This window comes from Carlito syrichta, unplaced genomic scaffold (genome assembly GCF_000164805.1).
Source record: "Carlito syrichta isolate Samal-C Ts95f unplaced genomic scaffold, Tarsius_syrichta-2.0.1 Scaffold308718, whole genome shotgun sequence".
Lineage (NCBI taxonomy): Eukaryota > Metazoa > Chordata > Mammalia > Primates > Tarsiidae > Carlito > Carlito syrichta.
Genome location: NW_007252814.1, coordinates 64,745 through 81,217, shown reverse-complemented (window position 1 = coordinate 81,217; position 16,473 = coordinate 64,745). Strand labels below are relative to the sequence as shown.

The 16,473-nt window shown below is 45.2% G+C and overlaps 1 protein-coding gene across 1 annotated transcript in view; it reads left to right on the top strand.

Annotated features, from left to right (window-relative positions):
- Positions 1–13,917, top strand: part of RFT1 (RFT1 homolog) — a 36,038-nt gene extending 22,121 nt beyond the window's left edge. The window contains exons 8-13 of the mRNA XM_008065658.2: positions 819–869; positions 2,155–2,285; positions 3,827–3,971; positions 8,801–8,906; positions 12,823–13,072; positions 13,362–13,917. Coding sequence (XP_008063849.1) covers positions 819–869; positions 2,155–2,285; positions 3,827–3,971; positions 8,801–8,906; positions 12,823–13,072; positions 13,362–13,529 — 851 coding nt within the window. The 3' untranslated portion in view covers positions 13,530–13,917. The remainder of the gene's footprint in view (positions 1–818; positions 870–2,154; positions 2,286–3,826; positions 3,972–8,800; positions 8,907–12,822; positions 13,073–13,361) is intronic.
- Positions 13,918–16,473: the final 2,556 nt, after the last annotated feature.

Genomic DNA, 16,473 nt, shown 5'->3' with positions numbered 1-16,473 from the left:
CAATTCACTCACCTCAGCCTCCCAAAGCACTGGGATTACAGGCTGAGCCACCGAACCCGGCCTCCAGAGGAACTTTTTGATGAGCTTGTGTACACGATCATGGAAATTATACTTCACAGATAATTTACACTCAGATTACCTAACCTCTCTTAAAACTTGGGGCAAGCCGGGCTCGGTGGCTCAGCCTGTAATCCTGCACCTTTGGGAGGCTGAGGTGAGTGGATTGCCTGAGCCCATGGGTTCAAGACCCTCCTGGGCAACTTGGCAAGACCTCATCTCTACAATAAATCAAAAATTAGCCGGGCGTGGTAGTGTGCGCCTGTAGTTCCAGCTGCTTGGAAGGCTGACGCGGAAGGATTGCCGGAGCCCAGCAGGTCGAGGCTGTGGTGGCTGGGAGCGGTCACTGCACTCCAGTCTGGGTGACAGAGTGAGACTCTAACTCAAAAAAAAAAAAAAAAAAAAAAAAACTTGGGGCAATTATTTGCATTATTAACATTTTAGTGACCTTCACATACTTTTTAAAAACTTATTTTTAGACTTTTTTATTGACTTAAATTTTTAAAAAATTTAACTTGCTTGGAGATGTCCTGTCAATAAAGCCTTTAGCCCTTTCTAGATTATTACTATAAGATTATTTGAAATCAACATTAGGACAAGGAACATATCTTTAACTGATTATCTAACTGATTATCTGACTGATTATCTGATTTTTCTCCTTTGACAATATTTGTCAACTGGAAAAGTTGATAGACGGTAAGAGAAAGGAATCAAATTAGTGTGCGTTTGAAAGGTTTATTATTTTTCTTTTCCATTTATAGGTGAGCGATATGTGATGACATTTTTGAACGTATTAAATTTTGGCGATCAGGGTAAGATGAAATTCTGTAGTATTTTAACTAAAGATGAATACTATTAATAGATACTTCCTAATATTTTTCTCTGTGGTTTTATATAGTTAATTAAAATAAACCCAAAGATTGTAAACTGTAGTTCTTTGTAAATACATACCATCTAATACTGACTATGTTCTCTAATGTGACTTGAGTGGCAGACTTTCTGTTGAGACCACTGCCTACTACCCTGCTTCCTGAAAGCTCTAACATTCATTTTTGGTGTGTGGAAGGTGCCAGGAGAGGAGAAAAGGGAGTCTACCATCACAACTACAAGAATCTGCCCATGTTTTTGTGGCTAGATGGGTCGCTGTCAATATTTTTTTTTTTTTTGAGTTGGAGTCTCACTCTGTCGCCCAGACTGGAGTGCAGTGGCCACTCCCGGCCACCGCAGCCTCGACCTGCTGGGCTCCGGCGATCCTTCCGCCTCAGCCTTCCAAGTAGCTGGAACTACAGGCACACGCTACCACGCCCAGCTAATTTTTTGACTTATTGTAGAGATGAGGTCTCGCTGCCCAGGCGGGTCTCGAACCCGTGGGCTCAGGCAATCCACTCACCTCAGCCTCCCAAAGGCACAGGATTACAGGCTGAGCTACCGAGTCAGGCTTGCTGTCAATATTTTAATATTTATCCTTAAATATAATCACAAAGTAATGGAGAGAAAAATAGAAAAAAAACCCAACTTTTTTTTTTTTTGCATTGAAATCTCACTCTGTTGCCCAGGCTGGAGTGCACTGGCATGATCACAGCTATGGCAACCTCAACCTGCTGGGCTCAGACAATCTTTCTGCCTAGTCTTCCAAGTAACTGGGACTACAGGCACACACTACCACATCTGACTAATTTTTTAATTTATTGTAGAGACAAGGTCTCACCATGTTGCCCAGACTGGTCTTGAACTCCTGGGTTCAGGCAGTCCTCATGCCTTGGCTTCCCAAAGTGCTGGGATTATAGGTGTGAGCCACCACACTCAGCCCAACTTTGCATTAATGACTTTTAATGATGGGAGCATCCTGTATCTTGATTGTATTAATGTTGGTATCCTGTAGTATACTTGTACTGTAGTTTTGCAAGATGTTACCATTCAAGGAAACTGGCTAAAGAGCACTATGGAATCTTTGTTATTTCTTATAACTCTTTGTGAATCATCAGTTATCTCAAGATAAAAAAGTTTAACTAAGAATATCAAATTAGATTAATAGTTCTGTGAAAATTAAAATAAAAAAACCAATATGATTTTTGTTTCTTCCTTTTTGTTTTGTAGGTGTATATGACATAGTGAATAATCTTGGCTCCCTTGTGGCCAGATTAATTTTCCAGCCAATAGAGGAGAGTTTTTATATATTTTTTGCTAAGGTGCTGGAGAGAGAAAAGGATGCCACACTCCAGAAGCAGGTAGTCGTGGTTCTCTGTCTTCTCTCAAGTGAATTCTCCCTCTAACTGCAAGATAGGCCGGAATGTGGAACAGCCTGCTTCCCTTCTATCTTTTTTTTTTTTTTTTTGAGTTGGAATCTCACTCTGTCACCCAGACTGGAGTGCAGTGGCCGCTCCTGGCCACCGCAGCCTCGACCTGCTGGGCTCCAGCGATCCTTCCGCCTCAGCCTTCCAAGTAGCCGGAATTACAGACATGCGCTACCACACCCGGCTGATTTTTTAATTTATTATAGAGATGAGGTCTTGCTGCCCAGGCAGGTCTCGAACCCGCGGTCTCAGGCAATCCACTCACCTCAGCCTCCCAAAGGCGTGGGATTACAGGCTGAGCCACCGAGCCCGGCTCTTCCCTTCTATCTTGATCTCAAGTTTTCTTGTAGGTTTTACCCTTCTATCACATTCTAAATTATGGAAGGACCCAGGGTCACTTCTTCTTTCATGGCCTTCCCCCTTTTCTCTTGACATCTCTTCTTACCCCTTTGTCCTTCTTTATGACCTTAGTCTTGACCCAGCCCTCTTAGAACTCTCTGCAGCCTTTCTCAGTGCCGCACAGATGTCCTCCCAGAGACTAGTCTTAGGCATGAGAATGAGGTTGCCTCCCCTGTCCTTAGATTCTCAAGAGCCAAAGGATGCAGAAGTTGGAGCAAGGTTCACCGAGGGCATGGGGAGTAAAGGATGTATGTAAGTGGTCATGAAGCTTCACTTATCACACCTATTATCTAAGCTTCTCACAACAGTGACCGTGAGAATCTGCATATTCTACAAGTATGTGAATACTCTACAAGAACCTACAAGAAAATTTCAGATCAAATAGAAGGGAAGCAAGGTCTTGGAGTCCCTACTCAAGCTGGCCATGCTGGCCAGCCTAACCATCACTCTTTGCTTTGCCTATTCTTAGCTGCCTCTGTTATCTACAGAGAGTCAATACAGAGGAAGAGATTTTAATGCAGTAATATTTGATTGTAGAAACTTTCACTTTTTTCTAAAATCACTGATAATATCTGACTTATCTTAGAATTAAAAGCAAGTTCAGCCTCCTAAATGTCTTAGAAGATATTTTTCAAAATACAGTTTATGTACAATATCTTAAAATGAGCTAATCTGATTCTCAGTGTGACTTAGGAATATTTTCCTAAGTTGATATTGACAATAACATCAGAATTTTGAGACATTTGTCAGGAGAAGCATAGAACTGGCTAGCTTATGTGAAAACTTGCTACCCATTTAAAAATAAATATCAGAGGGCAAAGTGTTTCCTAAGCAATATGAAACAATTTATTCTAAATAAATTGAAAACTAAACTTCTCCCTCATCACCTAAGGAGACACACAGTCTTTTTCCTTCATTTGCTACTTGACATAAAAACAAACACAGGCTACAGAAAAGCAGTGATGCCCTCACCCACTCTGAAGGGTGAGCTGTAGAGAGTGAGCTATAAAACAGCAAAGAGAGAAGACCAGAAGCTAATGATTCATCCAACTTCCTTCTCTCTCTCCCGGCCCCAGGAGGATGTCACTGTGGCTGCCATGGTCTTGGAGTCCCTGCTTAAGCTGGCCCTGCTGGCTGGCATGACCATCACTGTTTTTGGCTTTGCCTATTCTCAGCTGGCTCTGGACATCTATGGAGGAGCCATGCTTAGCTCAGGATCAGGTATGCCAAGAGTTTTGTTGGACTTGTTCTAATTTTCGAGCAGAAATAGAAGAGTCATGAAATTCAAGAACTTGTGCACATAGTTGATACCTGTGTCAGTGTAGTAAGACTGGGTGGTGGGGGCTGTGGGACTATTCCCCTCACTTGAGTTCAGATGTACTCTTAAGGTGCAGTCAGGGGCCTTGGCACCAGGCCGTCAGTTCCCCAGCCTCACTTGGAGAAGTTGTTATGACTCCTCCTGTGGCTGGCTTTCCTCTCAGGCCTAAAATATGTTTTGCCAAGCACTCCCTCTGGGGTGAAGGAGGAAGGCAGAGGGCAGGCTCTAATGAGTCTCTGCTTGGTACTAAACACATCTGAAGATAGTAAATACCACATAAATCTCACAGCCTGATGCATAAAAAGCTCTGAAGGATAACCCAGAGCCATTTACAGAGAATAAAATTGATCTCTCCAAATAAAATGGTATATTTAATCCAGTGACTCTTGGTTTTTGAAGAAGAGAGATATTAAATGTGTCTAATTTTGAAACACTAGGTCACTGAGAATCTCACACTTGTTAGGCATTGGGGATTTCACCAGTTTTGAAATGTGCTGGGCTGCAAGCTGGCAGTCCATTTGCAGTGTTTCATTATGGGTTTAGCAAAGATGTTTTTAATTTCTCAGGTCACTAGACAAGAACACTGAGACTTCTTTCTGCTGCCCCATCTTAATATGAAGAGCTTTATAGAAATGCCATTTTACAAGATCCCTGGCATGTTTTAGTCTCCACTGCAATGGAGCCCAAACTTTCAATACTAGGGAAAGAAGAGCCACATTTCTACACTGGAGCAAAGGTCATTAAGTTTGGAGAAGCACCTGCTATGAAACCAGTGAAGTGGTTTGCAGCTCCCTGGGGCTTGTGCTGTGAGAAGTTTATTTCTATCAGGCAACTGCAAAGAGGCCTCATTAGGAAAACATTAGTAAATCTATGTGCAGAGATTGGGAATTCAATTATTTCACAGCCGCTCTGCTCCTTAGAAAGCAATTGCCAAGGAACAGCCTGTAATGCAACATAATCACAGGACTTTGCCACAAGGAGGGGGTTGTCACATCGAGATATCCACCTAGTGGAGTAACTAGTAGACAAGATATAAATAAACTACTGCAATTGTGTACACCACGTATTCAGATGATTTGCTGGTGCCAGTTCTGAGCACCGATAACTGATTTATCAGTTAAACTGGTTGGGGTCTAAGGTAATATGTTCTGAGTCATTAACAATTTTAGACTCAAAAAGATGCTTTCCCAGTGTCATATTAAGAGAGAGCAGAGTCTTGAGAATGGCTCCAGCTTCTTAGTCCCTTAAAAGCATGTGTGGTTTGGCATGTCACTGCAGGATCTTCAGGGTTGTTGTAATCACTTTTGTGGCCCAGGACCCCAGCAGTGTCACTGCCCCAGCAGGGTCATCTAGCATTGGTCTCTGAATTGTAGCTGCTTCTCATTTTGACCAAACTGCCAGTCTCTGTAAAGCCCTTGGTGGCTTCCCGATAGGGCCAGTGCCACCCACTAGGTGTCATATTAAGAGAGAGCAGAGTCTTGAGAATGGCTCCAGTCATTATTTTTTTCCTGGCCTCCATGCCACCCTACCAGGTGTCGTTGCTTTCTCTCCTGGTCTTCGTTCTACCTGTCATTTCCTCACCCCACTCCTAGTGCTGCATATTTGAGTACCTTTGCTGGGCCAGAAAGCAACACTGCTACTCTCCCTCTGATCTTTTTTGATCACTTAAATACTTCACAAAACTTGACTTTGTCTAGAAAGTCTCCCTGTAGTAATCAGAAAAGAACGGCAACTCTCCACAACCCATCCCCATCCCCTTGTGTGTTTGTCTTTGTCTTCACCCTTGAAGTGGACTTACCCATGGCCTGTCCTAGCCATCTCTGAATGCTGGCCTTGGACTCAGCACAGACAGGCCTCTGTAGGGTGTGGTTTGCTATGCACTGTTTGAGGTTGGCACCGGATAGTTGGGGTGTGTACATGCTCTGGAGGCTTTCCTTGCAGATCCTTCTCACACCTCGCTTCTCTATCCCTAGGAGATACACCAATATTCACTGAATTCCAGGATTGCTCACATTTTTCTCTTAAGTGCTTCTCTCCTGCCCTTTTCTTTACTTTTTAAAAACTTTTATCTTCTCTATTCCCTTGTGTTAGTTTCCTAAGGCTGCCATGACAGAATACCACAGACTGGGTGGCTTAAGCAACAGAAATGTATTATCTCATAGTTCTGGAAGCTAGAAATCCAAAACCAAGGTACTGAGAGGGCTGTGTCCTGGCTGGCTCCAAAGGAGTCTCCTTCCTTGCCTCTTCTACCTCTTGGTGTTTGCTGGCAACCCTAGTGTTCTTTGGCTGCATCATACCAGTCACATGTCTTCATGTTATCTTCCCTCTGTGCATGTCTGTCTCTGTGTCCAAATTTTCCCTTTTTATAAGGACATCAGTCATATTGGATTAAGGCCTATCCGAATGACCTTATTTCAACCTGATTTTGCCCTGTAAAGACCCTGTTTCCAAATAAGGTCAGATTCTGAGGTACTCGTGGTCGGGATGTCAACATATCCTTGGGGCGCGGGCAGGGGTGGGGGGCACAATTCAACCCAGAACACCTCTCAATTCAATCCACAGTTAAAGATTTCATCCTTGAATCTCCCAAACTGACTCAAAACCCTTTTACTTGGGCCACTACTTCATGCCAGAGTTTGTGTTCTTCATGATCAAACAGCTCACTGTCCACCTTTAGTTGGGCCCACATGTGCTGTTAGCATTCAGTTAGCAGGTAAGAAGGGCCTCCCTCCTCTCTGCTTCTGCTGGGGAGACAGGGATGAGGAGAAGCAAGAAGCATGCTTCTTATAGTTTGAGCCACCCAGGGGCAGAGCCTGATCCCTGCCTCCTCTACTGGAGTCCCCTCAGAAGAGTGGGGGTTAGGTTACTCTCTGCAGCAGCTTGATGAGTGAAATGCAACATGACAGGATAAAACATGAACACTGAGAGGGGGCCGTGGAGACTTGTTCTTGCTGGGCATCAGGGCTGCCCTGTTAGCATTCCTTTTATAATTTTGTGAGTCCGTAAAACTATGTAGGGTCCCAACAGCATGATAAGATCTCTTAGAGTAAATAGCTTTCATAAACCTTGAATGAGTTCCAGATTCTGAGACTCTGGAACTTCTATTCCCCCTCCTTTTCTTTTAGTGGTTAAGTCTTTTCTTTGTTGAGGTATAATTTACATAAAGTAAAATGCTGTTCTCTTAGGACTGCAGTTTGATGGGCTTTAACAAATATATGCACCCAGGTAACCACTGTCCAAGTTCAGATATAGAACATTTCCACCACTCCAGAAAGTTCTCTCAGGTCCCTTTCCAGTCAGCCACCCCCTCCACTTCAAGGCCACCACTCTTCTGGTTTTTATCACCATAGACTAGTATTGCTTTTAAAATGATTTTAATGTCAGTGAAATACACCATGTAAGCTTTTGTGTTTGGCTTATTTCTTTGTTTTTTCCACACCCAGCTTTTTTTTTTGTAGAGACGAGTTCTCACCATGTTGCCCAGGCTGGTCTCGAACCCCTGAGCTCAGGCAGTCCTCTCACCTCGGCCTCCCAAAGTGCTAGGATTACAGACTGAGCCACCAAGCCCAGCCTGGCTTATTTCTTAAAATATAAAGTTTTCAAGATTCATCCATGGTTTTGCACGTATCAGTAGTTTTTCTCTCTTCTTGCTGAGAGGTATTCCTTTGTATGGATGACCCACAGGTTGTTTATCCTTTCTTCTGCTGATGGTCACTTTGGGCTCTTATGAATAAAACTGCTATGGATGTTTTTGTACGAATGTTTTTGTCAATGTGTGTGTTCATTTCTGTCAGGTGTATACCTAGCAGTTCAATTGCTAGGTTATAGGTTGGTTGTATGTTTATTTTACTAGATGCTTGATAATGGTCCTCTTAAAAGAAGGTATCAGGCCCATTTGTAAGGTTCCTATTCTCTGGTTAGCTATTTTCCCAAAGCTTATTAACATAAAACTGCATTAATTTGTTTTAGAAGAGAATGCCATCATCATGGGCTCTGGTTTTCACTCAGGATTTGTGTAATTTCCTGCTGGTCCTGGGACTTGAGCTTTTCCTGGAGATCTTTTCTTCAGGGCCTGCTCACATTAAGATTCCCTTAACATGCAGGATCACTGGTGTCTGAGTTCAGACTAACAGGCCCCTTCATGCTGGTTAAAAAAGTGATTTGCTGGCCAGGCTCAGTGTCTCAGTCTGTAATCCCAGCACTTTGGGAGTACGAGATGAGTGGATTGTCTGAGCCTTTGGGTTCGAGACCAGCCTGGGAAATTTGGCAAGACCTCGTCTCTACAATAAATAAATAAATTAGCTGGGCATGGTAGCATGCGCCTGTGGTTCTGGCTATTTGGAAAACTGAGGCGGAAGGATCACCTGAGCCCAGAATGCTGGGGTGGCCGTGAGCATGCCACTGCACTCCAGCCTGGGTGATAGAGTGAGACTCTGACTCAAAAAAAAAAAACAAAAACCAGTTTGCTTGCTGGCCAGATAAACTTTTAGTTGTTCAACAAGAGATCTGTACATTTACATGTAATTGTCCTTTTGTTATTATCTGATGATTTAGTCAATGCCATAGAATGCTGAAAATTCTTCTGGATAATTAAGATCACAGGCAGTCTACCCATTGGTGATACCAGCAGGTCTTGTGAGCCAGTTCTGGTGTTTGAGCTCTCAGACAAGCTGAGGGTACATGTGGGCCTCCTGATTGGGCTCTGGAGTCTCAGCAGGCTGTTTCCTTATAGGTCCTGTTTTGCTGCGTTCCTATTGTCTCTACGTCCTCCTGCTTGCCATCAATGGGGTGACTGAGTGTTTCACATTTGCTGCCATGAGCAAAGAGGAGGTCAACAGGTAGGTAACCTGGAAGATATGCCTTTAGTCATGGCCTTCAGCCAAAATGAAGTAACTTGCCAGTCTTTTTTCTTTTCATTGCGGCTATGCATTTACAGGTGCCTCTTTTAGGCCACACTTAACCCAGCAGTGTGGTGCTACCCTGGGATCTCTGATGCACCAGCACAATCCAGTTAGTGCTCCCTGCAGTAGGACTAGAGGTAGTAACTACTCTTCCCCTCCTTTGGGGAGGGAGAAATACAAGCCCTGAAGGGTGTGTGAGCTCAAGTTTGCAGAGTCAGGCACAAGACAAGCAAGATTTCCATTCTTCTATCTCCATGCCCAGCCCTATGAGAGTGGTCCTCAACTCCAGTGTACCAAGATTACCAGGGTTACCAGGGGTTTCTTCAAGATGCAGATTCCTGCCTCTGAGAATCTGACTGATAGGTCTTTGAGAATCTCAGGAATTCTATAAACATCTCCTCAAGAAAAGCCCAAGTGCACATATACATTTTGTCGCAATTTTTTCCTCATCTACTGACACCAGATCAGGACCTCTGCCCTGGAACCTGGACCAGCAGTTCTTAATACTGTTGTGAGTCAGAATCCCTCATGGAGCTTGTAAGAAATGCAGATTCTAGTCCACCTTACTTCCACCCCTCTCCCTCACACCTGTGAAATCAGCAGACCCTGAGCATGTGTGTGTTTTTAAAATGTTCCCCAGTGATTCTGGTGTGAACTCCTGGTTAAGTGCCTTTGACACATGCAGGATCATCTACCTCTTGTGTGCCAAATGCCAAACAGTAGAATGTCAGAATCTTAAGACAACACTGCAGGATGAAGTTAAGGAGAAGGATAAAACTTATAGAGGAAAAGAAGAGAGGGAGAAATAGAGAAGGGAGTAGAAAGGGTGGGCATGGGTGGTGGGGCAAGTGACCCACGTCATCCCATTGCCCCTGGAGGCCTGGGTCCCATGAGTGCTGTTGAGAGTCCTCAAAGGCCTGGTCTTGAGGGTAAGGTGGCGAAGGGGTAGTTCAGAGCTGGGGAATCCCTCATCTGTGTGCTTCCCGTCTTGGACTGGCTCACATAGAAGCTTGGTGACTTTGTTTGCTACACAGTTGGTAACTAGAGCCTCGACCAGCAGGTCCCAGCCCAGATTGATGAGATTCCTTTGAGAACTTCTGGTCCCCTCTCAACCCATCTTAATTAGAATTTTAGCAGGCTTGGCTACACAGCTTTTGGCAATTCTAGGGCTCTGGAAACTGCTGACCCAGACTAGCCTTCGCAGTGAAAACTACCCTGAGTACTGTGACCCAGCACACACTTAGGTGCGTGTAACTAAAATGAGGATTTGTAAAGCAAGAAGTACCCCCAGTTACCCACAGTGCCCACTGTTGCTTTCTAGTTTCTTCTATTTTATTTTTCAAAAATGCCATGTGATGACCCACTAAATTGATTTCCCAGCCTACCAGTAGGTCATAACCCATAGTTTTAAGATAGTGGTCTAGACATGGTTAATTTATAGCTGTAGAACTGCTTTGAGTTCATCCTTTTTTTCCCCTTATGGGTGAAATGGTCTCTAACTTTGGAAATACAATGTTTTTATTTGAAAGCTGTTTCTAATATTGAATAATTTAAAAATATAATTTAAAACATGCTAAGTGAGGCACTGTGGCACAGAGGGAAGCCTAGACAGGAGTGTATATCTTTGAAGAGAATATAGTTACAATAACTTCCCTTTGAGCAGAATTTTGCTACAATAACTTCAGCATTAGTTGAGGAGAGGGTCAACACTAAAACTATTTAAATTGTTTAAAGAAAAACCTTGTAACCAAATCATGAGAGAATATGAACAGTAGCTGGTTGCTTTCTTTCCTCTTATACTGAATTGAACCAAAGGCAACAACTTTTTAAGTTACTTATAATGGGATTTTGATAGTATATAAACATCTGGATTTTTTTTTTTTTTTAGGCAGGTTCTTGCTCTGTTGTCAAGACTGGAGTGTAGTAGCACAATCATGGCACACTGCAGCTTTGAACTCAAATCATCCTTCTGTCTTCTCCTGAGTATCTAGGACTATAGGCATGAGCCACTGTGCCTGACTAATTTTTAAAAATTTGGGGTGGGGAGGAACAGGAGTCTTACTATGTTGCCAAAGCTGGTCTCAAACTACTAGCCTCAAATTATCTTCCTGCCTCAGCCTCCCAAATCACTGGGATTATGGGTATGAACCACCATGCCTATCTGCTTCTTTTTGAAAAAGAGGTCAAAGTACCAGTCTGCATTGAGTCCCACTTCAGTGACTTGTTATGCAGTTGACCATTCTGATCACTGACTAGTAGTTAGTGAAAAAACTTCTCCTGTATAAGTGCAGGCTCTTGTACTTCTATTACTTGGTAAAAGAGACTCTCTCTCAAGGCCAGGCATGGTGCCTCGCGCCTGTAATCCCAAAACTTTGGGAAGCCAAGGTGAGAGGACTGAGCTCAGGAGTTTGAGATCAGCCTAGGCAACATAGCGAGACATTGTCTCTACAAAAAGTAAAAGAATTAGCTGGGCATGGTGGTGCATGCCTGTAGTCCCAGCTACTTGGGAGCCTGGGGTGGAAGGATCGCCAGAGCCCAGGAAGTCAAGGCTGCAGTGAGCCGTGAGCATGCAACTGCACTCCAGTCTGGGCAACAGAGTGAAACCCCCAAGTAAAAAAAAAAAAAAAAAGAGGGAGAGAGAGGGAGAGAGACTCTTGACTGAGAAGCAAATAAACTTCCTTTGAAACTCTACATAAAAGCACACGTCCCATGTTGGAGTGTAGTATTGTTTGTGTTTGTGTATAGTAAGTAGTTCTACTACCCACTTTGATAAAATGTATCTCCACAGCACCTTGGGTTCTTGTCAGCCTGAGGACCTATACCCAGGCATTCTGGGGGCACAGTGGCTTTCTTACCACCCCTCATGTGAAGAACCTGGGTGGTGACCTCTGAGGTGTCCTAACCCAGCAGACATAGCTTGGGGATCTAAAGAGCTTGGCTCCCTCAGCAGCCATATACTTAGAGTACCTGCTCTGTGCCAGGCAGAAGCCAGATGCTGGGAATTTTGTTCATGGCTAGACAAGTCTTTTGGAGGCAGCTATTTTATTTGCTGAGACTCAGTGATGAGCTGCTTTGAAATTAGAGAAGTGAAAGGAGTAGCTTAGTCCATTCGTCTCTATTTCCGAAGTGCTCTAGAGATGGAGAGAGCGGGAGGCAGGGTGTGTAAGACATCATCTGGAAGACATCAAAAGTGCTGCAGACTCTGGTCCCAGTCACATTTCACTTTGGAGCTCACTTTCACAGCTCACTTTGGAGCTGGTCACTTGCTCTGAGCGAAGTCCACTGGGTGCTGCATTCCGAAGTGATGTGAGGCATTGAGGCCCAGGGGCCCGGAGTCAGGGGTACCTCACTCCTTAGGCAAGTTACTCAGCATCTCTGTGCTGGTGCCCTTGTCTGTGAAACAAATCTAAGCTCCACATGGCAAGGGCCATGTGTATTCATTCACTGGTATGTTCCTGGCATTCTTGGCATTCTTCATGGACCCTGTCATACATGTAGGCTCCAGTGTAGCATTATTACCCAGGACATATTCCTGTGCTTTGCACTGGGTGCTTGAGTAAACAGTCTTTTTATGTATTTTGATCACAAAGTATTACCTAACTATTATCTTGAAAAATATATAAATATCTTGAATTGTTTCTTACTATTCTGTTCAGGGGTGAGGGCACAGGGACATTTCCATGTTATACCTGTAGCATTTGCTGTTATGAAAACCTGGATTTGGTGAACTCAGCTGGAGTTCTGGGAACTCGGGGGTTCCTTCTGTGAGTTTCTTCTGTCCACTTTTTCTGCAGAGGTCTTGTCTTGGGGCAGGATACTCACTGGCCCTCTTTGCTTATGTCTCTCTCCCCAGGTACAATTTCACAATGCTGGCCCTGTCATCCTCCTTCCTGGTGCTGTCCTATCTCCTGACCCATTGGTGTGGCAGCGTGGGCTTCATTTTGGCCAACTGCTTCAATATGGGCATTCGGATCACGCAGAGCCTTTGCTTCATCCACCGCTACTACCAAGGGAGCCCCCACAGGCCCCTGGCCGGCCTGCGCCTGTCGCCAGTCCTCCTCGGGGTGTTTGCCCTCAGTGGTGTGATAACTAGTGTTTCAGAGGTGAGACTCCTCCCACCTTCCCAGCACACACTTCTGCAGGCTGTCCCACTGCCCTCCCTTTAAGCCGCCCCTTTCTGCTTTGCCTGGACCAACTGGACAAGTGTTTGCCTCCTTTTATCCCTTCCCCAGGCTTCATGAGAGATGTGACTATGCCAGTGGGGAGGGAGCAGGCCTTCAATATGTGGTGCCATGCCTTTTATCTGACTGAGAAGCCGCCTTCTCGGGCTGGTCCCCAAGGAAGGACATACAGCCTGAGGAGCCCATCACTGATGTTGGTTTCTCTCCCCAGGTGTTCCTCTGCTGTGAGCAGGGCTGGCTAGCCAAGCTGGCACACGTTACTGTGGGGACCTTCTGTCTGGGGGTGACTCTCAGGACAGCATTCCTTACAGAGACCAAGCTGATCCATTTTCTCAGGACTCAGTTGGGTAAGTCCAGACTCACTGACAAAACAATGTGACTTCAGGGACCCTGGACACTCTGGTACCTGGACCAGCTCTGGGCACATCTGTGGGCAGAATACACATTATGCATCCAAGCCCTGATGAGGGCTCTGCAGTGGAGCAGGAGAGCCCCAGAGGTGAGATGCCAGCAAGGATCACTGCGTGAAACACTTGCCGTCCATGTGAAGACTTAAACGTGGAGGAAGAGTTGCATTTTTCAGTGAAGACCAAAGGCCCTTTTAAAATAGAGACAATTGTTTCCATCATTTTGTTCTAATCAGCACTTTCTTTTTTATTGATGTATTCATTCCTTTTGGGTGTAATTGGCCTTTGGAGCTACGTGCACCAACAAACTATATCTTAGATGTTAATAGGTAATAATCATCTGGCCCAGAAAAAGAGATGTAACCATTTTATGCTTCATAAAAATATTTAATTTCTTCTGTAAAAGAAGGAAGGAGACCTGATGTTGTGTACCAGACAGGGATAAAGCCCTGGAGTTGTGGCTTTCTTCAGGTCAACACTGTGGTCAGAGTTCTTAGAGAAGGAAGAGTTACTTGGTGAGAAATCCAAGAACTGAAATTGTGTAGCTTTTCAGATCACATTTCCCAGAGCAAGTTAGGGAGAGTCTCACCTGATATGGTCACACTGTGTCCCCTGAGCCAGCACCTGCCTTACCCTACTGGGTCCTCAGGATTTGTTGATTGAATGGTGGCTGAAAGCTGCCTGGAGACCCTGGGTCTGACCACCTGAAAAAGAAGGACTTTAAAGGAAACTCTCCAGTGTTAGCTGCTTTAACCCCTGAAGGGAGTGTTGCTTTGCAGCTTCCTGTGACTTCTCACATGGGAATTGCACAGATAACAACTACAGTTGAGCAGATTGATCTATGTAGCCTCAGAATAAGACAGTTGGGATACATTCTGTATGGCAAGTATTACTTGTCAGGCCTCTCCCACTCACCCATTATCCAGCACTGGTCACTACAAGCGAATTCCAGCCCCAGGACGGGGGTGGCAGACCTGCGGGTTTGGTCTTCCAGGCTATGGTGTGAGCCCAGGCTCTCAGCACCATGCGCCCTACAGGTGAGATCACTGAACATGGTTCTGGGGTGGTAAAGTGTTTTTCTTTTTTCATTAATGTGCTCACTCCTTTTGGATATGATTGCCCTTAGGAGCTACTCGCAGGAACTATATCTTAGCTATTGATAGTTAATTATCTTCTGACCCAGTGTCCCCAAACCTTCTGTGTCTCTGCCCAGAGAGAAGCTAGTAAGGGTAACTCATACCATGCATTAAAATGTATGCATGTAAATCTACCTGCCAAGAGTCAGCACCTGAGGGCCAAGGATTAAAACCCACCGGCACACCAAGACTGGGGCCCAGGCACCTCGGCGCATTTTCATCTATTCAGAGGGAGAGTACTTTGCACTTGTGGGGGAGAAGTAGCCAAATGCAAGGTGTTCTGAGCAACCAGAGGCCCTTCAAAAGCATGGCTTCAGTCATGCCTTTATGGAGCAAGGTCTGGCTAGCTCAGAAAAATGGGTTGTCCCATAGGGTCAGGCGAGCAGCACGCACAGAGGGGAGTCCTCCCTCCCTCCCTTTCATGTCCTTTCTCTGTCCCTGGAGTGCACAGAAATGGGCCTTCAGTCCTCATAAGCTGCTTCTCTGCTGTTGCTTATCTTCCCCCTGCCCCCAGAACTGCATACCCTCCCCATACCCACCTGTCTCCAGACTTGAAGCATAGCCCTCATACTACCTGCCTCAAAATCACCTGGATCATAGATCAGAATTGCAGGCTTTCCAGGACCCACCCAGACTTTCAGAGTCTGTGTCTCTGGGGCAGGGTTCTAGGATTGGCTCCTCTGGCAAGCCCACAGGAGCATAATGCTGCCGAGATTGGCAAGCCCGTCGCACTCCTTAGCAGCAGGCCCAGGCCCATTCGTGCACATGCCCGCAGCACCCGTTCTAAGCTCCAGGATCAGGACTGCTACCAGTGCAAGCAGCCTGCTGACTTCTGAGACCTTTGAGAACAGAGGCTCCCAGTTTTGCGCTGTCTCGGGTAGAGAGACGCTCTGTGTCTGACAGTGGGGCTACTCAGGGTTCCTTCCCAGGTTCTATTTCCCTGTGCATTGGAAGTCATGCTGTGGCCACATTTTACCATGACTAGCAGCACCTGCCTCCTGGGCTGTCAGCACTGTGGCATCAGGTCCTCCGCTGCTTTCCCCGGCCCCCTCCCTGAAGCTCAGCTGGACTTCACCAGGCCTCTAGTGCTTTTCCCTGTTGGTCCTCCTGAAATCACACCTGTTTCCTCAGGCCCCTGCATACGTGTGGGTCAGGCCACTTTGCCCAAGAGGGTTTTGGGGGGAGGAGGCTTACACTTGACTTTTAGTACCCTTAAAATATAGTGAAGCCACTTCTCCATGGAAATGAGTCTCTAAGTCACATCCTTTTATGAAAGAAGCAGGCTTTGGCAGTGAAAATCACAGTACTGCTGACTTTCTATGCTTCTCTGCCACACATAGGTGTTGGACCCTTTGGACTGGGCCTGGGTCTCTCGGCAAGGGGATGCTGCTGTGCTGCTGACTGCTTACTCAGCATGACCCCTGGCCCTGAAGGTGCTGGCTACTCTGCCCCATTCCAGCCACTTTACAACCTAAGCCAAGTAGGGTCCTTCCTTCTGTCTTTTTTCTTTAATCATGTACATATTCATGTTGCTAGTTTTACATCAGTCTCCTGGTCTAAAAAGAAATAAATTATTTTCTTCACATTTTCATAAAGACTTTTCTTCTCGCATACTCCTCCTTCCAAAAAAAAAAAATCTTAAATTTCATAAGGAATGTGGGCAAATAGCATGAGTGTGTGAGTCATTTGTATTCCTCATTGGAACACCTTTCTCTTCATTGATGCTGTGACTGGGACTGTGATTTCTGACTTTGGAAACAGGGCCAGCTCCTGGCTTGAG